The sequence below is a fragment of the Miscanthus floridulus genome, chromosome 8, assembly GCF_019320115.1.
Source record: "Miscanthus floridulus cultivar M001 chromosome 8, ASM1932011v1, whole genome shotgun sequence".
Classification (NCBI taxonomy): Eukaryota; Viridiplantae; Streptophyta; class Magnoliopsida; order Poales; family Poaceae; genus Miscanthus; species Miscanthus floridulus.
The window spans coordinates 55775558-55798301 of NC_089587.1; the positions used below are offsets into that span (position 1 = coordinate 55775558).

The following is a 22744-nucleotide window of genomic DNA, read 5'->3' on the forward strand; positions in this document are numbered from 1 at the left end:
CTCGACCGTGATCGAGTAACAGCCCTACGTCCAGTCGGCGTTAGCCTTTGCGCTGGATTGATTGTAAAGTGTTGCATTATCTAACTCTCCTCTCTTCCTTGCGGTGTATCCCGTGGGTCCCGTATCGACAGAGCAGGACGGCGGCAGCTTCCGGCGAAGTAGGCGGATCTGAGCCCTCCTCCTCCACCCCCTCCTCCTCCTCCTCTGGATCTTGATCTGAGAGACGCCGCGGTGGCTAGGGTTCCGACAAGCTCTATTGCTGTAGTCTTGTTTTGCTGTTGCAACAAGTATTATTCATTTGTTGCATTACTCTTTTTTTTCTAATGTTGCATCCCGTATTGCGCTTTATTTCTGTTATTGCAGTATCGTTGTTTTGCTGTTGCAACAAGTATTTTTTTCTTTGTTGCATTAGTCTTTTTTTCTGATGTTGCATCTCGCATTGTGTTTCATTTCTTGTTGTTGCGGTAGCTTTGTTTTGCTGTTGCAACATATAATTTTTCTTTGTTGCATTATTTTTTTTCTGATGTTGATTTCTTGCATTTGCGCTTTTGTTCTGTTTTTGTTGCAGCAGCCTTGTTACGGTGTTGCAACAAGTAATTTTTTTTGTTGCATTAGTTTCTTTTTTCTAATGTTGCATCTCGTATCGCAGTAGCTTTGTTCTGTTGTTGCAGTTACTTTGCTTTGATGTAGATTTGTTGTAGTAGATTTGTTCTGATGTTGCATCTCGCATTGCTTTTTGTTTGATGTTGCAAACAAGTAATACTTTATGATGGGAGTGCGATCAGGATGCGATGCACCTAGCATGGGCGCGGCAGGGGGATGGGGCGGCGCGGTGGGATGGCGGGATGGCAGCGCCTGCGGACGGAACGAGTTTACTGTTCCATGGGGTGGTGGGCGTTAGGTGCTCCGTTGTTTTGGTCGGGGATCGAAACGAGTCTACTGTTCTGGGGGCGGCAGGGGCGTGGTGTCATGCGTGGGGGCGGGACACTTGGACGGGGCCAGAGGTGCGTCCGGACGCGCCCCTAAATCTGGGCGTCCGAGTGCTAAGAGCGTGCATAACGCCGAACCGTCTTTTTTTAACTGATGAAAGGTTTCCACTGACCGGTGGCTCTAGGTATATCGTCATAGACCAAATTGGTTACAAATTCGGGGACCTAGTCCATCAACACATCAAAACCATATCGCACAACACTCAACCCCATAAGCAGCAAGGCTACCATCCACTTTGGTGCAAGATCTCAAGCAAGACTGGATCTCACACTGATCAGAAGACTCATAATTTCCTTTGTACGGCGAAAGATGCAGCCTTCCGCACTCCTTACCCACGGAGTCAGACCTCGGAGCCTTCTCTAAATTTGTTGCATCAGTCTCAAGAATAATTCAGGTCATTCCCAAGTGTGCCACCCTTTGAAGACTTTCCAACGCTGCAAAGTGCTTCAGCATGTATGGGGCTTGTAAGCTGCTTAAGATGTCCACATCCCCCTCTAAGAACTCACCATTGTTGTTGTGAGCAACAAAGCCCCATCCATCAGACCCGTTGTAGCACGGTAGGCAGCATAACTGTTAGTTAGCTAGCAACATGACTTAAGTATCTTCACACTAGATATGTTTGGTATCCAACATCCATAGGTTCCATTTTTTATGAAAGGGACAAGGTCAAGATGTATTGGCTGCGACATGTACAATTTTTTGAAAAAAAATGCTTAATGCATTATTTTGGCAATTTGGGCAGTGATCGATAGCATTTGTTATAGCAAAATGAAAATTTTAGATAGCTTCAGAGCTGGCCATTTATTAGCCAAGAACTTGAAAATTCAAGTTATTTACCCCCTTGGTCACTCTAATTTAATTAGCAAATGTGATCCAAATTTCTTCATACTTGGCAAAGGTGATATAGAACAGATATATGTTCCATTTTTTTGTGTGACAAGGCCAGGTTCTATTATCTGCGACATATGTAATTTCAAAATTGTTCAAAACATTGTTTTTGACAAAATTGCATTAGTGACAGTTAAGACTTTTTTATACTCACCGACATTTTCTCTTTCCTTAGCAATCCACACGTAACATGTGTATTTCTAGTAACCTCAATCCTAGGAACCCGCGCAATTGTAGCATGGATGTTGGTCTATTTAGATTTCGCTGATTGTACTACTAACAAAGAGCATCTTCAAGAGTACATAATATTTTCTTCCTAAAACATGAAGTTTTACAACTCCTAAAAAAATATTGGAAGAAATAAAGAAAACCATCTCTAAGCTTATAATCTACTCCTAAAATATAGAAGACAATTTTATATCAGAAATCTTATACTATTTCTAAATTATACTTACCACTTTTATATTTTCTCTTGTGTACATTTGCATAAGGAACAATTTCCTACTCTTTATTCTTTTCACGCACTTTCACTTTAGATTGGCCGACAAACACGCGCAGGAAAGAGAAGATACGCGTGACTTGGAAGCGCGTAACTTTACGCGGAATAGGGTGACTTTTCCCAAGTTAAAAAGATTAGTAGGATGGATTAATAGTTGTTGGACAAGGATTTTTTTCTCATCTTGCTAAAAACTAAGGATTAGAAAGGGATTTAGGGAACTTCTGGAGATGCTCTAAGATATGTTAGGCCAGACAGCTGAAGCAGTAGTCTGAAATTTTGGAAGGCGTGACAGTAATGTCTGCACCGCCCTCCTTTGAACAAATGAACAGGACAGGCAAAGCCAAGAAATACTAATATTTGGGATTGTTGGAATTACAGTAATTCTGATTAGGCTATAAATTATTAGTTCGTAATTATTTCATAAAAACTCCTGAAATGGTTAAATCAATAGATTAACATATGCAAGCAACAAATATACGACGTGTTCGCTGGTTGGTTTCTGGGCTGGTTTGGACTGGCCGGTGCTGGTTTGTTGTGAGATAAAAACATTGTTGGCTGGTTGAATAAGCCTGGCTGAAACCAACGAGCCAACATGGTGATAGATGAACAACAGATAATGTGAAAAAAATGACTACATATGCAAGCAACATATGCAGCAGAGACGGGTATCTAGCGTTGGCGATCTGCAGGGACGAAGGTACTCACGGAAGCTTCCCTCTCTCCCCGTCTCCTTCATCTGACAGGGCTATAGGATAGGGTGTACTGCAACTACGCTGATCCAGTCCACACACGGACAATACAGAGGGCATCGATAATAGAGGCCCGGACAGACGAGCGCATAATCGTATTTGCGCCGGAATGGAGTTTCTATGATTTTTTTGGAGGATATAAAGACACATTGTTTACCAAACCTTGCTTGGTTATGACAAAAGACCGGTCAGATTAATGGGGGCATTGTTTGCGTATTTAGAGTTACTGTATATTACCTCCATTCTCATATGTATATGTATGATGACATATACTCACTCCGTTCCTAAATAACTGTCGTCGTTGGTGTGCATGCCGCAAGTTTGACTCGATTTTTAGAAAATATATGTAATATTTGTATCTCTAAATAAATTTATTAAAAAACTTGATTAAAAATCTTTCTAATAATATTAATTATGTACCATAAATATTAATAATTTTTAATATATATTTAGTTAAAGTTGTTTCTCAGGAAGTGAAAACGATAGATATTTAGAGACAGATGGAGTATGAGTTAAGTGCAATTTTCGACTAATGGGTGACAGACAAGGAAGATCGGGAAGAGTTATATTACATGACTATGAATCTAACCAGTGCGGTGGCAAGCTCGAGTTTAGCATTAAGCTCAATGGGTTAATTAGGACTCAGAGGGTTTAGATTTTGAGAGCACTCCTCCTACATAAATACCAACAGTAGGTATTATGTTAGTGAGATGTCATGAATGGCATATTAAGTCAAGTTCAGAGCGTGACATAAAGTGGTTAAAAGTAGACCGGGTCGTGACAGCAAGGGATAGGAGTTGAACAGCGTGAAAAGACAATTACACCACCACCAATCATTTTAGAAGACATGTAGCAGAAGATAGCGCGTACCTAGCAATAGCAAATTACTTGATCACTTTCACACTCTCACCTTGCATATATTATATTGTATCAGCAAACTACATACTTAATCTGTCTTCATTACATATCTTTGTTGACCTTTTCTTCTCCCCTGGGCTACACTAAACCAAACACTCTGTAACTGTCTGGCTCTGGCATTATAGGTTGTGATGTGATTGGAAGTGCTTCTGCAGCATTATCGACACTACTTTATCACTGTCTTTCAACGAATAAATAATATTTTTCTCTCACTATATTTTAGCATAAGCCAAATTTCAGCGAAATTGTAGCCTGCTGCAGCCGCACCTCTCAGCGGCTACTGTACGAGTCAAATAACCTCTGCAGAGCTGCCGTAGTCAAGCAGAACAAAGGAAAATATAGTTTAAGAGCAGGACAAAGTAAACAAGGAAGCTATGCTCCTTGGGTCCATAAATATCTGTCGTATTCGCTTTCTAAGAAACAACTCTGACTAAATAAATATTAAAAAATATTAATATTTATAGTACATAATTAGTATCATTAGAAATATATTTGAATCTACTTTTTTTTAATAAATTTATTTAGAGATATAAATGTTGCACGTATTTTTTATAAATCGAGTCAAACTTGCGACACAGACACCAACAACGATAATTATTTAGGGACGAAGCGAGTATTTAACAACACTATTTGTTTTCTCGTAGTCTGACCGGCTGTCTTTGCTCATGTGGTTATCCTATTATACGTGAGCATGATTTCTCTCCATGAAAGAAACGAAACCTCTTCATCATAAGTCATGGCTAGGCAAGTGACGAGGATCAGGAGATCGATGGGGACTGATGGTGTCCAATATATAAATGTTGCTCCGTCGAGAAGAACTGAACAGTAAGCGACACTTGTGTTGAGCTGGAATGTGATGGATTCGTCTCGCTGCTAGCACGGCTGGTACAGGTGGACACTGTATCACGGCTGATTTTGGATGATTGAATAGTATTTTGTGAGAGAGAATAAGCTGAAACAAGCTGAAATAAGCTGGCACATGACCAGCCGAACGCAGTGTATAACAGCACAGTTTTTTAGCAGTTGTTTGGTGGCTACTGTAATTATAGCATGTCATACTTTCTAGTATTATTATGTCCCACGTGTTATAGGCTCATTTTTCCTAAGCTTTACTACAAATATGATTTCAATTTTGCTCGTCACACTTTATGTGAGCGGTGACATCCATATAGGTGGGGATAATGTTTAGGATACATGCACACATTTCATTAGATGCATAATCATTTTCCACACTACGGGAAACACGTGATTTGCCGAGTGCAAAAATCTTTGCCGAGTGCCAAATTTCGGGCACTCGGCAAAGACCTGCCTTGCCGAGCGCCGCACTCGGTAAAATATGGCACTCGACAAAGACCTGCACTCGGCAAATGCTGTGGCACTCGGCAAAGGCAGACACTCGGTAAAGATTGGTAGGGGCCTAATGGCATCCATCGGCGTCCTCTTTGTCGAGTGCCCCCTTTTGGCACTCGGCAAAATATATATTTTTTTGGTTTTTTGCCACCAATTTTTTTTGAAGCTTTAGTACACTACCACAAACAACATGTTTAAATTTGGGACATTTTCATTGTCTTTTGGCATATTTCTATAGTTTATTTTGTTTTGTTGAATTTTTTTAGAAAATGTAAGTTTGAACTGCAGGTGCATCGAATAATGGATTATATTCGTTCAAAAAATGTTATCCTTGTTTCTTAGTGTAAATTTAGGCTAAATCCATGAACTGTCTTGAAATTTCGATCAACGTGCTCATGGGGCAACGCCGCCAACTTGCGTGGGAGCGATTTTTAATTGTATAAAATGCGAACGAATTCCAAAAATCATGAAACCTGTCGAGTTGTCGCCGTATCGTATGCGTATGCCGTGGAAAATTTTTTAAAAAGTTTTGAGCACGTTGTCACGTACGATGCTCACAAACCAGGACATCTCACAAAAAACTACTCCCACGCAAGTTGGCGGCGTTGCCCTATGAGCACGTTGATCGAAATTTCGAGATAGTTCATGGATTTAGCCTAAATTTACACTAAGAAACAAGGATAACATTTTTTGAACGAATGTAATCCATTATTCGATGCACCTGCAGTTCAAACTTACATTTTCTAAAAAAATTCAACAAAACAAAATAAACTATAGAAATATGCCAAAAGGCAATGAAAATGTCCCAAATTTAAACATGTTGTTTGTGGTAGTGTATTAAACCTTCAAAAAAATTGGTGGAAAAAAAAACCAAAAAAAAAAAAATTTGTCGAGTGCCGCCCAGCTGGCACTCGGCAAAGAGCTGCTGAATTTTTCGTCGAGTGCCAGATCACGACACTCGGCGAAGAAAATTGACTTTGTCGGGTGCCGCCGATCTGGCACTCGGCAAAGCAGCTCTTATTCCTTCACCCGCGCCCGGCCGACGCGCGCTCTCTCTCTCTCTCTCATTTCTCTCTCCCTCTCACCTCTCTCTCCCTCAGCCGCCGCCGCACATCGCCGGTCCGTGCCTCCGCCCCAGCCACCGCGCCTCCCCGCGCGGGCCCCCGCGGCGCCCATCTCCATCTACCTCCCCACGCCAGCGCCTCGCACGGCGGCCCACGCGGCCCATCCCCGTCCGCCTTCCCGCGCCGGGTCCTCGCGCGGCCGTCGCCCCCGCCCAGCCTCCACCGCCTGCGCTGGCACCCTTGGCGGCCACCTCCCCCTTTGGCGGCCACTGCCCCCGTCGGCGGTCACTGCAGAAGAGAGGAGGAGGAGGCAGGGGAGAAGAAAGGGGAAGGGGAGAAGAAAGGAGGAGGGGAGAAGAGAGGAGGAGAAGGAAGGTGCCGGCCTAGGCCCGTCGACCCTCACGCCGCTGCGGTCGTCCCCGCTGTCGTCGCCGACCCTCGTTGTTGCCATTCTCGTCGCGAAGGTATGCCCTACACCTGTAGTAGTTAGTAGTAGTACTTAGTAGTGTTAGTAGTAGTTAGTAAGTAGTAGTAGTTAGTAGTTAGTAGTGTTAGTAGTATTGTTAGTAGTAAGTAGTGATAGTAGTAGTGTTAGTAGTAGTAGTTGTAGTGGTAGTAGTACTTGTTGTACTACTTCGATACTTTCATCTGCATGAAAAGAGAACTAAAGTACATGGCTTATCTTGGTATATATATGTTTGTTGGCCTTCGTGCCTATATTTGGTATATATGTGGTTGTTGGCCATCGCGCCTACGTTTCTTGCAGGTTTTGGAAACCTCCCCGTGCAGGAGAGGTGCTGCCGAAATTTTTAGGTTAGTACTGTTTTATTCGTCGTTCATTGCTTTTACACATCTACCTTGCCTGTGCATTATTTAAACATTGCGGGTGGAATGTTGCAGGCCGACTTGCGGAGGTTGGAAGCCCAGCAGGCGGCCTAGGCGGAGGCCCATCGGCTCGAGATGGAGGCTATATAAGCCCAGAGGGCGGCCAAGGCGCAGAGGCTACAGGACATGTTCAGCTTCATGGCGAGCCTTCAGGCCTTGCTAGATGTGGTCGTGCCCCAGTCGCTGTTCGCTCCAGTTGTGGCTCCTCCTCCTCCTGTAGGGACTCCGATGAGTATATATGGTTGTTTATTCCTTTAGCTTGTGCGGCCCTCCTGTAGATACCCATGAATTCGCTTCTCCTTTGTGCAGCCACAGTCGGCGGGTTCGAACCCGACTCCTCAAGGTGGCCCTTCTCCATAGGCCGAGTGGCCAACTGGCCCTCCTCAAGGTGGCAGTTCACACTCTGGGTGGGGAGGCTGGCAGTAGGTACCATTTATTTGTTTCTTTTTATGTTGCATGAACTTGTGTTAGACTTAGCCTTATGTTGGACTACTACTAGAGACATATATATATTGTGATGGATATTGTCATGGATGATGCGAATGTATGTGATGGATTATGGACAATGGATTTGTATGTGATGTATTATGGATGGTGGATGTGTATGTGATGGGTTATGGATGTGTATGTGATGGAATATGGATGTGTATGTGATATATCCTATGCTGTGTGTTGATATATATGTGATTTCTTTGTTTTGTGCTGATGGAAAGCAAAAAACCAAAAAAAATTAGCATTTCCCCCTCTTTACCGAGTGCCACACTCGGCAAAGAGGGCTTTGCCGAGTGCCGTGACCATGGCACTCGACAAAGCTGGGAAGTAGAGACTCAATTTCCTAGCTTTGCCGAGTGCCAGAGCCATGGCACTCGACAAAGATTTTTTTTTAAAAGAAAAAATTTCTTTGCCGAGTGCAAGAGTATGGCACTCGGTAAAGAATTTTCAAAAAAAGGAAAAATTCTTTGTCGAGTGCCGCTGAGGTGGCACTCGGCAAGGAGGCCGTCAGAGTTGACGTCGGATTTTTTTTGCCGAGTGCTGACGTGACACTCGGCAAAGGCTTTACCGAGTGCCCGATATGTGGCACTCGATAAAGAAACCTTTGCCGATAGGTTCTTTGCCGACTGCTCTTTGCCGATTACGGCACTCGGCAAAGCCTTTGCCGAGTGCAATAGGGGCTTTGCCGAGTGCCCTAAGCAATCGGCAAAGAGCCCGTCTACAGTAGTGCCATGACTACTCCATAAAAGCAAGGAATTTATGTCTAGGTTGTAATAAGACTACCACATGCAACAATTAGTTTCTACTATTTATGCTATTATATGTGACCTTGAATTTCATATATCGAACGTCCAAGACAACCCTACGTATCTCAAGTCTGTGTACATAACAGTAATAATTGATATACAGCCTATTAGTTTTCTACGAATCTGGTTGGAGCATTGTTGACGGTAGTTAAATCGTCAATATAACAGGCATAAGGGCATAAATATAATCACCAACGAAGGTCTAGGGGTTTAAACTAATAAGTTCCATGAGTTTTGGTGAATCTATATCTTCTGCAGGGTTTATCCAGAAAACCGTCAAGGTGGACCTACAAGTCGGAATTAATCGCGCTTATCCGCAGCGAAACGGACACCAGAAGGCTCTAGAAGACTCGAGAGGACTCCACACCGAGGCGGAGCCCGAGTGGCTACCAGGTGGGGCCTGTAGGCCGCCCTCCCTCCTGGGCCCACATGTCAGTCCCTCATTCGAATGTCGGTTCTCCACCGTCTCCTAGGTTGTATCTACGCTGTTCTTTAAGTCGGTTTGATCCAAGGGCTCACGATGGACACTCCGGCCTATATATATCAGCCCCTGCCACCCACCTGAGGAGATTAAGAAGTCATTTGAGAAAACAAAAACTCTAATCATCCTCAGAGCTCCATCAATTCTTGGGCATAGCTAGTTAGGCTAGGTCTAGAGGGAGGCAAGTAGGCTTCGCTTGGATTTCCGATCGTGTCAAGAGCGTGGTTTGGTATAATCTTTGTACCCCCTCTCTTTTGTTTCTCCATTACTTTTATATGCTTGCTACAATTGTTTTAACAATGTTAATATTCATCTCATTTATGTTCTTCATTATAATGTTTATCGTCTACTTTGATTATATGCTTAGTATAGTTGGATTATCATCATGTTCATGCATAAGTTCGTATAGCGCTCACTCTAAGGATCCATGGGTGGGTGGTCGACATTGTGTAAGCGTGGTGCTTATACGTTGTTTATCTGCGGATTCACCCTATATTTCAGGTCATGTGGTAGATCGCGGATGTGACACTCCCGTTGAGTTCTTTGTAGTCCACTCCCCGAATATAGGTATGCACATAGGATGCGGTTACGAAGGAAGACAAGCTCTGTTCTTAATCTTCCTTAGTAATATCCCTTATGTGTAGATATGACGATGGTCTTAACAATGACTACTAGGTATAATTGCACTACTCAATATATGCTTTGACTTGTAATTAAGAATGACTTAGAAATTATTCCTCTAATATTGTACCTAATCATGCTAATGCCATAGAAAGGAGTACTATGAGTGATTTATCATTATCATTGATCAATACTTATCATATATATATCTTATCCTATGACTTACCCCTGTTATGAGTAGAATATTGGTTATGGTTTACTTCTCCATCAATAGTATAAGTTATCAATACATGTCCATGCTAGACCTTTCCTGTGATAAAAATATAAATAACGATACCTGGAATACTCTCAGGTGAAGTGCTATAATGGTATATTATCTGTACCCTTATAGATCATTTTCATTCATATATTTATATATTTTTTCTAATCACATAAAATGATAAAGAACTGCTTAGTATTATTCTAGTAGTAATACTATGTAGTACCAACAAGCATCTCTGACATCATCACTAGGAATGACAACCTAGTAAAGTAATGTTAGGAGATATAGGTTTATAATAGGTGACTACTAAAACAAATGACAAGTTAATAGATACCAAGAAGCATCTATGGGATGTTTTTCGAAGCTTTATTTTACTACACGTTTACACAGTCAACCTACTGCCGACAATAGTAATGTATAATACTAGCTCAAAAATTGTCAATGGTAGGAATACCGTATATAACGACCCATCTCAACTCCTTTTCCTATATACAAGTTGTACGGCGGTTAGAACACAAAAACATACTTGGACTTGTTCTACTACACCAGAGATATACTAGTATTATTATTCAGTTGTTTCTTATATTCATGTACACATGTTTTTCAACCCTTGTGTTACTAAACACGCTCTAAACAAATTTGCATAAACGGAGTCCTAAAAGGCCGGCCGGAGATCGATCATGCCACACAGGTGACAGAGCCTTCTAGGTTCTAACAAAGAGGGAGAGGGCGTCAACTAGCATATAGTACTATAAATAATAAGGAGAAGAGAGAAGAGAGGTGTCGTGATCCCAAACTCCCCAACGCTCCAGCTTGCAAAGGAGACAAAGCAGCGAAAGATCGAGCATGTCTGCTTGCTCGTTTTCTGTACGGGCAGGAACGTGCAGAGATCCTAATCGTGCCTCCCTCAACTTGCTAGGCTTTATTCTTGCTCCGATCCCTCTTGCTACCTCCACTCCCTTTGTCTACCCACTACTTGCAATGTCATCTACCGATGTAATCTCGATAATGTATACCACAATTCGAATTCTATCATTTGTAGCGATGAAGAATGGGTAATTTATAATTATTCATGGCTATGCTAATGATGGCTAGTCTTCCTCTCGAAACAATGACCTACTCTTCTAGTAAGAGCTTGTTTGACGCGAGTACTTCTTGTAGATCCGGCTCCTCCTAAACCAGCACGGTAGAGCATTGTTCACATGAGTTATCTTTCTCTGTCTTCATGAAATGAATGTGGAGTCAGAAGAAGCCACGATTTATAGCTCCTGATCTGGTACAGTAGTGAGGAGCCCGAGCCCAAAAGAGCCTGGCCAAATGGGCCCTAAAACCTTTTCTGTTTTTCATTATGGTGTTAGGGTTTCCCGGTGGCAGTGAAAAGCAAACCTTAAGATGTCATGGAAGCAAACCATATTGAATCAAACTACTAGAGTATTTGATGCATGAACAGGTAGAGAAGAATTGACTGTTGTTAACGATTCCATGCAAGCACATTATTGCTAACTAAGTTTTGTCCATAGGAGTACTAAAGACATCATTGCACTTATCTTACCTATTTAGGGCTTGTTTGGATACACATGGCTAGTTATTAGTTAGGGCTAAAAATTTGTCCAAGTTAGTTATGGTTGGCTAACTAATTGGCTAACAACTAGTTGAAGACTTGGTTAAAAAATTAGCCCACCTGTTAGTCCTCTCTTTGGATGCACTGGGGCTAATTTTGCCAGCTAACTAGTAATTAACTCTTGTATATTCAACAAACCCTTAGTTTGGAAGGGTAACAATTGTTGCCTACCAGCCACACTAGAAGCCCTATTTTTGCTATCTAATAAGGACACTAAATAAGAAGAAATTCATATCAACACATTCTAAAAATGAGACACGGGGAAAGCATTTTTAGTCAAAAACTGCCATAGAGAATCCCTTCAAACACTGACTATTGCATGTCCTTCAGCGTGATCGCTGGGCTGGCTGGCCAGCCTCCTCACAAAAACACTGTTCATCAGAACCAGCCAGCGGTACTTCTCTCTCACATAAACGAACCAGCAACGATACGAACCAGCCAAACGAACATGTCGCTTGTCTGTGAGCAAGCATCATCCAGAAATGCTCAAATACGCACACAAAACAAACCCAGGAGCCAGGTGGGTCTCGTGGGGCCCACATGTCGGTCCTAGCGGGGACGCCCCGGGATACGTTTCCCCGATGGCGCGTAGCTATTTTTGCAAACGGAAGCCGGATTTGGGCCAATAATAGCGCGTCTCCCCTGTTCCTTCTGCCTGTCGTCTACGTCCCTTCCGGCCGCGTCCTTCGCCTCCCAAGATCTCCCCCCGTTGTCTCCTTCCCCCGGCCATCTCCATCCTCCGGCACCGGATTGTCGTCGCCGCCTTGCCCTGGCCCCTTCCGCGAAGACCCATTCCCACACCGCTTTATGCCAAGTTGCCGCCTCCGCGTATTCGCGCGCGCCGCGGTCGGTGTCTCAGCTTGATTGGCCCGGATTGGCCCAGGAGCACGGCGAAAGGCGGCGTCTTGGTGTGACGCGGCCGCGCTGAATTAGTTGCCGCCGCCGCTGGTGCCGCGGTTTGAGAGTGCGCGCAAGGCTTTTCGCTCTTCCTGCCCTGTGTGGGGAGTGGTCGGCAGGCAGGGTCAAAGGAGTCGGCTTTTCCTCTTGTCCCTATCGCATTGTTGATCTGACGCGGTTCTTGGGGAATTCGGATTGGGGATCGGCGGAGGGGGAAGTCGTCGTGAAGGAGGCGGCAGCGGTTCGCGTGAATCCAGGAAGGGATTTGATTGCGTTGGGATTTGGGAGGTGGTGGTTGTTCTGTTGCTGCTCTTGTGTTCTGTTGTTGCTCTTGCTGTTCTTGGCATGAGCGTTGGAGATGGGGACGGACTACTACAATGTGCTCAAGGTGAACCGGAGCGCCACGGAGGAGGACCTCAAGAAGTCATACCGCCGGCTGGCCATGAAGTGGCACCCCGACAAGAACCCTGGCGACGTCAAGAAGGAAGCCGAGGCCAAATTCAAGAAGATCTCCGAGGCCTACGAGGTATGGAATTTGCAGCGCGACATTTTTTTTTACTTTGCAGTTACGTTGGATGCAACTGCAGCGCCTCCTAGCTTAGCTTTTGCGGCGCAGGCCTGATTACACTTTGGAGTATTTGGTAGTAGTTGCTACTGGTATACCTCTGAATTGCAAGCACAGTTTGGATATATTTTCATGTGCTTGTTACAGAGAAAGTCCATTTTGACTAGTACAGATTAATAGTGGTTGTTTTGTTTGCGAACCTTGTTTTGTTTGCGAACCGGATATATCACGGAGATTCATGTCGACCTGTGTGTTATGTCGGTTTTCAATATGTTGATCTGTGCTATCCTGATCGAGTGGTCGATCCTGCCTCGAGTGATAACATTGTGTGTAATTTCTAATTCTATGGCTGGTCATTTCTGCTCCTTTCAGGTTTTGAGTGATCCCCAGAAGAGGGCGATATATGATCAATATGGTGAAGAAGGTCTGAAGGCCTCCGCAGATGGTGGTGGTTCCACATCAACGAATGGGGCTGCCAAGCAACGTTTCAATCCTCGCAATGCTGAAGACGTGTTTGCTGAGTTCTTTGGCGGCAGCAAGCCTTTCGAGAACATGGGGCGAGCGAAGTCAATGAGGTTCCAGACAGAAGGTGCTGGCACTTTCGGTGGGTTCGGTGGGAATGAGAACAAGTTCAGATCATACAATGAATCGGTTGGCACCAGTTCGAGTCAGGCTCGGAAGCCGCCGCCTGTGGAAACCAAACTGCCCTGCTCACTTGAAGAGTTATACGCAGGTTCAACACGCAAGATGAAGATATCCAGGAACGTTGTGAAGCCGAATGGGTAAGCATTTTTTGTAGCTGGGTTCTTGCTTTGCATCATCTTTCACATTTGAGACTACTCAGCTTTATTTACAATTAGAAACTAGACGTGTTTCACCTACGAAAGCACACCCTTGTTTGTAGTTACAAGGATAATGTATTTCAATTTTCAGGTCATAAATAACTAAAAAATGCTAATCTGAACAGATTAACAGTCTTACCTCAGTTCTCTTACTGCTGGGTTTTAAACAGGCAACTAGGGACCGAATCGGAGATTTTAACAATCGATATAAAGCCTGGCTGGAAGAAGGGAACTAAGATCACATTCCCCGACAAGGGCAACGAGCAGCCAAACCAGCTCCCTGCTGATCTCGTCTTTGTTATCGATGAGAAGCCCCATGATCTGTACACAAGGGAAAGCAACGATCTCCTGGTCCACCGGAAGATTGATTTGGTGGATGCATTGGCAGGAACTACGGTCAATCTGAAGACCCTAGACGGGCGTGACCTGGTGATTAAGCTCACAGATGTGGTGACACCTGGTTATGAGCTTGTGATTGCAAAGGAAGGGATGCCTATCGTCAAGGAGAACGGGAGAAGAGGCAACCTGAGGATCAAGTTCGATGTCAATTTTCCTAAGAGGTTGTCGTCAGAGCAGCGGCACAGCATTAGGAAGGTTCTTGGAGGTCAACATCAGCAGCAGTGAGCAGACTTTTGAAAGAAGATTACTTACCCATGCAATGCAGAATTGCAGACTAATTCAGATGTTCTTCTCTTTCTTCAGCTGGCTTGTATGTTTAGTTAATTTTCCTGTGCTATTTTCTGATCTTCTCCCTTATTGGAAAAATAGTGATGTTGAAGACCATAGGTGTAATACAAGAATGTTGTCTTTGTGTCTTCATTGAGTGTTAGGGCTGTCCATATCCTTTTCCTATGAATTATGTTTATTGATGTAAATAAAAACAACCTGATATCAGCGTTGCACAACGATGAAGGTTACAATCATGGTATTACGTGAAAAAGACTGAATTTTCTGAAATAATCATGCTTTGTAGCCCCAGACCCCAGGTGCATTAGTAAAAATGCCAAATGCTTTTGAGCATTCATTGAAAAAGGGCAGGAACCTGAAACATTTTCCAAATCCTCTTTTCTTTTGCAGTGGAAATATACATTTCACAGCAACAATAATACGAGTCTGAATTAAATCACTGTACGCGTGCAGATCGTGCATTTCATGGTGGCCTTTCACCGGGGAGATGCACAGCTTGAGCGCATCAACAGATCCCACATGGTCCTCATTCCGAAGAAGCCGGGCGCAGTGGATGTGGATGCTTTCAGACCAATATGCCTGCAAAATTGCACACTCAAGATCCTGACCAAGGTGCTTAGACCGTCTCCAATGCATGACCCATACGGAGACCCAAACCCAAAATAGGTCATGAATGGTACTGTATCAGCCTTCAATAGAATACCTATATGCGAAATCCATTTTGTGTTACAGCAGAGACACAACCCCCAAATATGAGTATCCTTTCTCCTAGAGACTCATTTGCAGAAAGGGTTCTCTTTTGGGTCCTGTTGCTGGAGAAGACCAAAATAGTTATTAAACTCTTTGTCTGTAGCGTTACCCAAACATAAAATGGGTCTCGTATTTTGGGTGATGTTGTTGGAGATAGTCTTACTAACCGACTGCAAGATGAAATCCCGAACCTCATTACATAAACCAGACGGGCTTTATCAGGAAGGTCAATCTACGACACTTTCGTATATGCCCTCGAATTGGTTCAGGTATGCCACAAAAGGAAGAGGGAGAATTGGTTATGTAGCATCAAAAGATTATGAGAATCGGAAAATACCACTGGAAAAACTCCGTCACGTGAAATACCATAGAAAGATGTAAGCGTTAACCGAAATTAGCATTCCGTCACGTTCAGTCAATTTTGGGGTAACGGCCGTCATCTCCACCCGCACAAGCATGCGCTGTGATGCGCCCTTCTTCCTCCTCCGTCCATGCGGCACAGGCTAGGCAACCCGAGGCACTTCTCCCGCAACCGCCCCGTCCTCCAGCCGGTGGAGGCTGGTCAGCACCCGCCACGCCGCTGGTTCCACGTCGTGCTCACGACCCAGGCCGGCGCGCTCACGCTGGCCACGCGCGCCGACAACCTCTACCTGGAGGGCTTTCGGAGCCGCGACGGCACGTGGTGGGAGCTCACCCGTGGCCTCATCCCGGGCGCCACCTACTTGGGCTTCGGCGGCTCCTAACGCGACCTGCTCAGCGACTCGGACCGCCTCGCCAGCGTCGCCCTCGGCCCGCAGCAGATGACGGAGGCCGTCAACGCGCTCGCCGCGCGCGTCCCGGCTGACCTCGCATCCGGCGCGGCGCAGCAGCGGGCGAGGGACGCGCTGCCGGTGCTGCTGCTCATGGTGCACGAGGCCACGCAGTTCGCGACCATGTCGTGGCTCGTGGCCGGCCTGATGCACCCCAGGGCGGCGATGAAGAACGGCTGTGGTTGAGGAACTCGTCCTCAAGGAACCTCCAGGCGCCACGAGCGTTGAACTGATGCAGCATCAAGGATTAGAGCAGGTCGTTGGAGACGGTGTCGTAGATCCACCACGTCAACACCGTGCAGTCCATATGGACCCAGACACGGCGGTCCGACAGAGCTTCATCGGATAGAACATGGGGAGTCAGGGCGTACTTTTGCCAAGCACCACGAGGAACAGGCCGCACCATTTGCTGAAGTTGTTGGCGGCCGGCTCCAGGGTGACCGGGATCAAGGCCTAAGTGTCAGATATAGAAATTTCTCTCTGCTTTCTGCCCCTATCAATCATGGCCTTCCTGTCCTCCGGCGACGGCGACAAGCCGACAGCCGCCTCGTCGTCGCGGATGGACTTAGGCTCCTGAGGGAAACAAAAATGTTGGCCGTACGGAAGCCGAACGCGAAGACGCCGGATGGGCTCATGATGGCGGCGACGCGGTGGCTTTGCATTGGTGCGCTGATGGAGGAGGCAGGAACAAGAACAAAGCGCAAGGAGAAGGAGCAGCCAGTACACGTGCGCGGTGTCGCGGCCGATGTCGAAGTTGCGCGTGGCGCGGCAGGCTGGCAGCGCAGCTGCGGTGCCGTAGGGGTCGTGCACTCATACTGGCACGCGCGACAGCAACTCTGTGGCCGCGCTCAGCGCCTGCCTTCCTTGCGCCGCACCAGCCAACGTGATCCTGGGCGACGGAGATGGGGCTGCTGCGGCGTTGGCGTGTTGCCTTCTGCCATGGCCTCCGGCTGGTGAGCTTGGGCGGCGGCAACTTCAATCGGCACTAAAACAGGCTAGCGGCTAGACAACAGTTCCAAACGTGAGCGCCAAGCAGCTCGCGCTCGTGGACGGCGCCAACTTGAGCAACCTCCTACTGCGGGCGTCGCCCATGAACTCTAGTGTCAAGTGCAAGTCCGTTTTCGCGTCCTCGACTCCAGCGACCCCCAGCTCCTCGCGGACGGTATGCGGATGGCGGCGCGGCGCGGTGAGGCGACGTTGCTCGCGGACGTGCGGACGGCGGCATGGTGAGGCAACGCTGCTCGCAGCTGGCGAGCGTGGGCCGTGGGGATAGCAGATGGACGGAGGAGGAAGGAGTCACAGCGCATGCTCGTGCGGGTGGCGATGACGGCCGTTAGCCTCAAAAGTAACTGAACACGACGGAATGCTAATTTCGGGTAACGCTTACATCTTTTGATGGTATTTCACGTGACGGAACTTTTTCAGTGGTATTTTTTGATTCTCATGATCTTTTGATGCTACCGAACCAATTCTCCCAAAGGAAGAAGCCAGCGCTGGTGCTCAAACTGGATTTTGCTAAGGCATTCGACATGGTCAGCTGGGCCGGTCTTTTCAGGGTGATGAGAGCAAGGGGTTTCAATGAGCTGTGGATCGGTTGGATGGAGGCCATTCTCAAAACCTCCAAATCCGCGGTCCTTGTCAACGGATGCCCGGGTCCTTGAATCACTTGCAAGCGGGGTCTGCGGCAAGGCGACCCGATCTCCCCTTACCTGTTCCTTCTAGTTGCTGAAACACTGCAGTGCATGATCAGGAGTTGCGGTGACATCCAACACCCAACCGAAGAAGGTTTGCCTTGTGCTGTTCTCCAGTACGCCGACGATACACTCATAGTCCTCAAAGGAAATCTGAGAGGAGCGTCTGCACTCAAAAGATTACTGGATCAGTTTGCCTCCATTTCCGGTTTGCATATCAACTTTGCTAAGAGCACTCTCGTGCCCATCCACATGGATGAGCAGACGGTTGCTCAATGTGTCGATGCCATTGGCTGCAAGAGGGAGGGTTTTCCGCAGCCTTACTTGGGCCTACCTCTTTCGGTCAACAACCTTCCGTTGTCCGCTTACACCCCAAACATTAAAAAGACGGACAGGTATCTCAGCGGCTGGCAAGCTAACCTTCTGAACTTGATGGGCAGAGCTGTGCTTGTTAACTCAGTCCTAGATAGCCAGCTTGTGTACTTCATGAGCTCCCTGCAACTGCCACCGTCGGTCATTCATCTTATGGACAAGAAGAGACGCGCCTTCTTGTGGTCTGGCGATAAAACGGGAAAGTCGTCGCCGGCGAGCTGTTTGGTTGCTTGGGTTCAGGTGTGCGCTCCAAAGGATCACGGCGGGCTGGGGATCAAGGACATGGGAACACAGAACATATGCCTCCTGCTCAAACTAATTCACAAGCTGCACTGCCCCCAATCCTCTGCCTGGGCGCAGTGGGTACAGGGCAGGGCCTGCATCTCCACTCTGAAAGGCGATATTCATGGGGAGCACTGGGAGGCGCTGAGATCTCTCCTTCCATTGTACCAAGCGATCACCTCGGTCCAGCTCGGCAACGGTGCGAATTGTTCCTTCTGGATGGATGTATGGGCCAATGATGAAGCACTAGCGGACATCTGCCCGGCGCTTTTCAGTCACTGCACTAAGAAGGAGGCTACGGTTCAGGAGGTAATACAGTCAGGCTTGCTTGATTGCTTGGTGCCCAGACTATCACCCACTGCGACACAGCAGCTGCAGTATGTGCAAGGGATCATTGCTGAAACTGAACTGACAGAGGATCCTGACACAAGATCACCACCATTCAGCAAACATGTGTCCGGCTTAGACAGTGGCGCCATCTACCAACTGTTAAAGGCTAGGGGTCAGCCGGCAGATGTAAGGGCCAAGTTCGTCTGGTCCAACTCGGCTCCACCACGCCTACAGATGTTCATGTGGCTCCTCATGCAGTGACGGATTCAGTGCGGAACCGTCCTATATCGGAAACATGTGCTCCGGACACCATCTGCGAAGTCTGCAGTGCGGAGGACGAAACTCCAGAACACATTGTATTCGGATGTGTTATCGGCGCCCAGTTCTGGGAGAAGATTGGAATGCCAAACATAAACCCTCCGAGAGACATTCCCAAAGAAGAGTTCTCGGCGTTCATCGCCCTTTCCTGTTGGCAACTATGGAAGACAAGGAATGCAGCGGTTTTCAGGAATGAAAGGCACAACATCTCACAAGTTCTTTCTGCATGAAAGGCAGCGGCCGAGCAGTGGAGGTTCAGGTTTCCAAGAAAAAAAAAGGCCCATTGTTGATCAATGGTGTCAGGTGTTGCAAAGTGCACCATCTAACCCCTTTCCTCCAAATTCAATTGTCATCACCGTCTGAGTGATGCTCCATGTAAACATGACTTGTAAAACTTTATAGCGGGCCGTTTTGGGCCAATAATGAAATCAGGTGGGGAACGCCTCCGCTGTTGACCTTCAAAAAAAAAAATCACGGTGTCCAGACTCTTAACCCATTCAGTTCATCATAAGGCAGCCCTGACAGGGCAGCCTTCCAATTTTGTTGCTAAAAAGGAGCAAACAGCACTGATGCGGTGATGCCTAACCACCATACCCTAGTTTAGAGCATAACAGGAAGGAGAATAATTAGTTTCCGAACAAAAAAAACTATCAAACTTCTTGGAAATGCAAAGATTTTTCAAGCAAATTCAATCGTATACGCGTTTTGCGAATAAGAAATTTCACAAAATAAAGTAAATCATACTATTATATGTACATACAACCGAGCATTTGCCGTTCCGTAAATAGCAACGGCCTCCCTCGAATTGTGCGAATTGTGGGACCCACAGCGTTCCTGCAATCTACCAACCGTCACTTTTTTTCCCCTTTTGCCGGTCGTTATTTTCCCGCGTCCACCAAAACCGTTGCCGCTTTTTTTTTCGTCGCCACGGACCAGGATCCAGTGGTGCCGATGAAGCCAGCGGAGGACGCGGCCGTCCCGGAGGCGACGGCGACGCCGCCGCCGGCGGCGGCGCAGACGGTTTGGTACGATCCCATGTCTTCGCCACAGGCGCCGGCGCCGCAGCAGCAGCCGGCGATAGAGGCTGTGGCGGAGACCTCGCCATCTGTGAGCTCCGACGCGCGGCCTCTCAGGGTGTACGCCGACGGCATCTACGATCTCTTCCACTTCGGCCATGCGCGCGCGCTCGAACAGGCTAAGAAGTCGTGAGCGCCTCGTCATCCATTCGATCTTTAATTTTCCCGTCTTATTTTGCCTTGTTCCAGATTTTGTGCTTACCTCGCAACTGGATTATTCAGAGATCCTGTAAAGTCGTTCAGATTGTTTTTATTTTCGTTTACTCATTAATTTGAACATCAAAAAGAAAATCCGTGTGGAAGTGGTCGAACATGCAGCTGCCAACTGCCATTAATTGTCTTGAAAAGATTGGCAGACTGCTTGTTGATTATTTAGCGATATGAATCGTATAGGTGATTAGTTAGAAGAAATGATGAAAAGTTCATTAAAAAAAAGAAATGATGAAAAGTCCGGAAATTCATATATTCTGATATCAGTTTTTAAACTTGAATTCTGCTAAATTTCTCTCGGCAGATTTCCCAACACCTACTTGCTGGTAGGTTGCTGCAGTGATGAGATCACCCACATGTACAAAGGAAAGACCGTCATGACCGAGGATGAGCGCTATGAATCGCTTCGGCATTGCAAGTAAGCTTCCACCTCCCCATTTTTCAGGGTTTCAGTGGTGGCACTGCCACCGAAACTGATGGGGGTTCTCTCTGACTATTTTGGGTACCTGTATTTTTTTTTCTTGAATATGCAAAAGATTTGCCCATTTTTCAGGAATATTCTAGTTACCTGTATTTTGGTTACCTGTATTGAATTCCAAAGGTGGGTTGACGAGGTTATACCGGATGCTCCGTGGGTGATCAACCAGGAGTTCATCGACAAGCACAACATCGACTATGTCGCTCACGACGCGCTCCCGTAAGTGTGTGTTGATGCAACAAAGTTTTGCCAAATGATCAAAGGAGAGGTGACTAACGCAATCTGACTGTTTCAGATATGCTGACACGAGTGGAGCTGCCAATGATGTCTATGAATTTGTTAGGACCTTTGAATCTCCCCGTTTTGTCATTTAGGCATCTATGAATTCTGATAATCAGGTGAGGGAATGCCTGATGATTGTGTCTATGCAGGTGAAAGCTATTGGGAAGTTCAAGGAGACAAAGCGCACCGAGGGCATCTCGACATCGGACATCATCATGAGGATCTTGAAGGACTACAACCAGTACATTATGCGGAATCTGACCCGGGGGTACAGCCGTAAAGACCTTGGCGTCAGCTATGTTAAGGTGATTTGTTCGTCCACAGGAATTTCTCCCGAAGACAGGAGAATGAGAATAGCCTCTCAATTGTGTCATTTTGTTGTGATTTGATCAGGAGAAGCAACTGAGAGTCAACATGGGGATTAGCAAGCTAAGGGAGAAGGTGAAGGAGCATCAAGAGAAGGTGATCAAGTTGCTTTGCAACTATTTTGAGACAGACCTTCACATGATTCGTAAAACTCTGATATCAAATGTGCTGCACACGCAGTTTCACAGTGCGGCAAAGATAGCTGGAACCAACCCTGTGGAGTGGATGGAGAATGCAGACCGTTGGATTGTTGGGTTTCTTGAGAAGTTTGAGGAAGGTTGTCACATGATGGTAAACAAGTTATAAGGAATATTCTAGTAACCTATCATTTCTAGAAGTAATTTGTGACCACAAACTGCATTTGGTTTGGTTTCGTTCCTTCGACAGGAAACCGCCATTAAAGATCGAATTCAGGAGGGATTGAAGAGGCAAGGCAGGTCAGAGTCAAACCTTTCTGGAGAGGACTCCGACTCGTAATGTTCTGTAATATCCAAATCAAACTAGACAAAAGCAGAACTGGAGATCATATTCCCACAGTTTGTGTAACAGTATGAGATTGAATAGCATGTTCTTGTAGGACATCAGGAATCATTGTTTAGTTGTACCAGGAGATTACGTAATGTTAAGAATAATCGTATTTCTGTATGCAATCAGTTGTTGTTCCTTGATTGAGCATCTGCATCTGGCACCTGCTAGGTGCTGTTATTATTTCCATAGAACTAAAGATGCGAAGAATCTGACCCTTTTCTTCTGAGTATGTGCTGACCTATGAGATACACCGCCAAATGAACTGAATATTGCTCATGTATCTCTTCTTGTTTAATTTATCGTCCATTGGGACATAATGATAAATTTATGGGTACCGCGTATTGCTGAGACTCCATTTTTTGTGGTCCTAGCTAGGAGTAGATACTGCAAAATTCGCTCATCTGTTGATATGTTAGAGCATATTTCGAAATTTTCAGATGAGCACCATTCCTTGGATCAAAACAGGACTTAGAGTCAACTGAGAAAGTTTGTAACTTAAACATTAGAAGGATGCATGTTTGTCTTAAGGGTTAAACTTGCCTCCATAGTGTTACGAGTGAGAGGAGGAATGGATGGATAATCAGTTCTATTGAACAGCCCCAAATGGGGTATATGTAGTACATGAGAGCACCCAA

General features: G+C 46.0%; 2 protein-coding genes and 1 pseudogene across 3 annotated transcripts; all 3 read left to right on the forward strand.

The window, feature by feature from the left end:
* Positions 1 to 12289: 12289 nt before the first annotated feature.
* LOC136472128 (uncharacterized) lies at positions 12290 to 14831 on the forward strand. Its single transcript, XM_066469852.1, has 3 exons — positions 12290 to 13049; positions 13461 to 13870; positions 14101 to 14831. Exons 1-3 carry the CDS (start codon positions 12882 to 12884, stop codon positions 14552 to 14554), a joined length of 1032 nt encoding a protein of 343 aa, XP_066325949.1. The 5' UTR covers positions 12290 to 12881; the 3' UTR covers positions 14555 to 14831.
* An 829-nt stretch (positions 14832 to 15660) lies between these two features.
* LOC136472129 (protein synthesis inhibitor I-like) lies at positions 15661 to 17646 on the forward strand (annotated as a pseudogene).
* Positions 17647 to 20081: 2435 nt separating this feature from the next.
* Positions 20082 to 22225, forward strand: LOC136472130 (choline-phosphate cytidylyltransferase 2-like). 2 transcript variants are annotated; one of them, XM_066469854.1, is made up of 8 exons: positions 20082 to 20374; positions 20760 to 20873; positions 21057 to 21152; positions 21229 to 21271; positions 21365 to 21520; positions 21609 to 21677; positions 21762 to 21872; positions 21969 to 22225. In XM_066469854.1, exons 1-8 carry the CDS (start codon positions 20121 to 20123, stop codon positions 22056 to 22058), a joined length of 933 nt encoding a protein of 310 aa, XP_066325951.1. In that variant the 5' UTR covers positions 20082 to 20120; the 3' UTR covers positions 22059 to 22225. The 2 variants fall into 2 exon arrangements, with proteins under 2 accessions (XP_066325951.1, XP_066325950.1); XM_066469853.1 differs by having other exon boundaries at positions 21609 to 21872.
* The last annotated feature ends 519 nt before the right edge of the window (positions 22226 to 22744 follow it).

Bases quoted from the DNA above. Each gene is read 5' to 3' on its own strand.
- LOC136472128 (XM_066469852.1), top strand. From the start codon at position 12,882: ATGGGGACGGACTACTACAATGTGCTCAAGGTGAACCGGAGCGCCACG. The intron at 13,050-13,460 runs GTATGGAATTTG...TGCTCCTTTCAG, and splicing joins AGATCTCCGAGGCCTACGAG to GTTTTGAGTGATCCCCAGAA. The intron at 13,871-14,100 runs GTAAGCATTTTT...GGTTTTAAACAG, and splicing joins AACGTTGTGAAGCCGAATGG to GCAACTAGGGACCGAATCGG.
- LOC136472130 (XM_066469853.1), top strand. From the start codon at position 20,121: ATGAAGCCAGCGGAGGACGCGGCCGTCCCGGAGGCGACGGCGACGCCG. The intron at 21,521-21,608 runs GTGATTTGTTCG...TGATTTGATCAG, and splicing joins TTGGCGTCAGCTATGTTAAG to GAGAAGCAACTGAGAGTCAA. The intron at 21,873-21,968 runs GTAAACAAGTTA...TTCCTTCGACAG, and splicing joins AGGAAGGTTGTCACATGATG to GAAACCGCCATTAAAGATCG.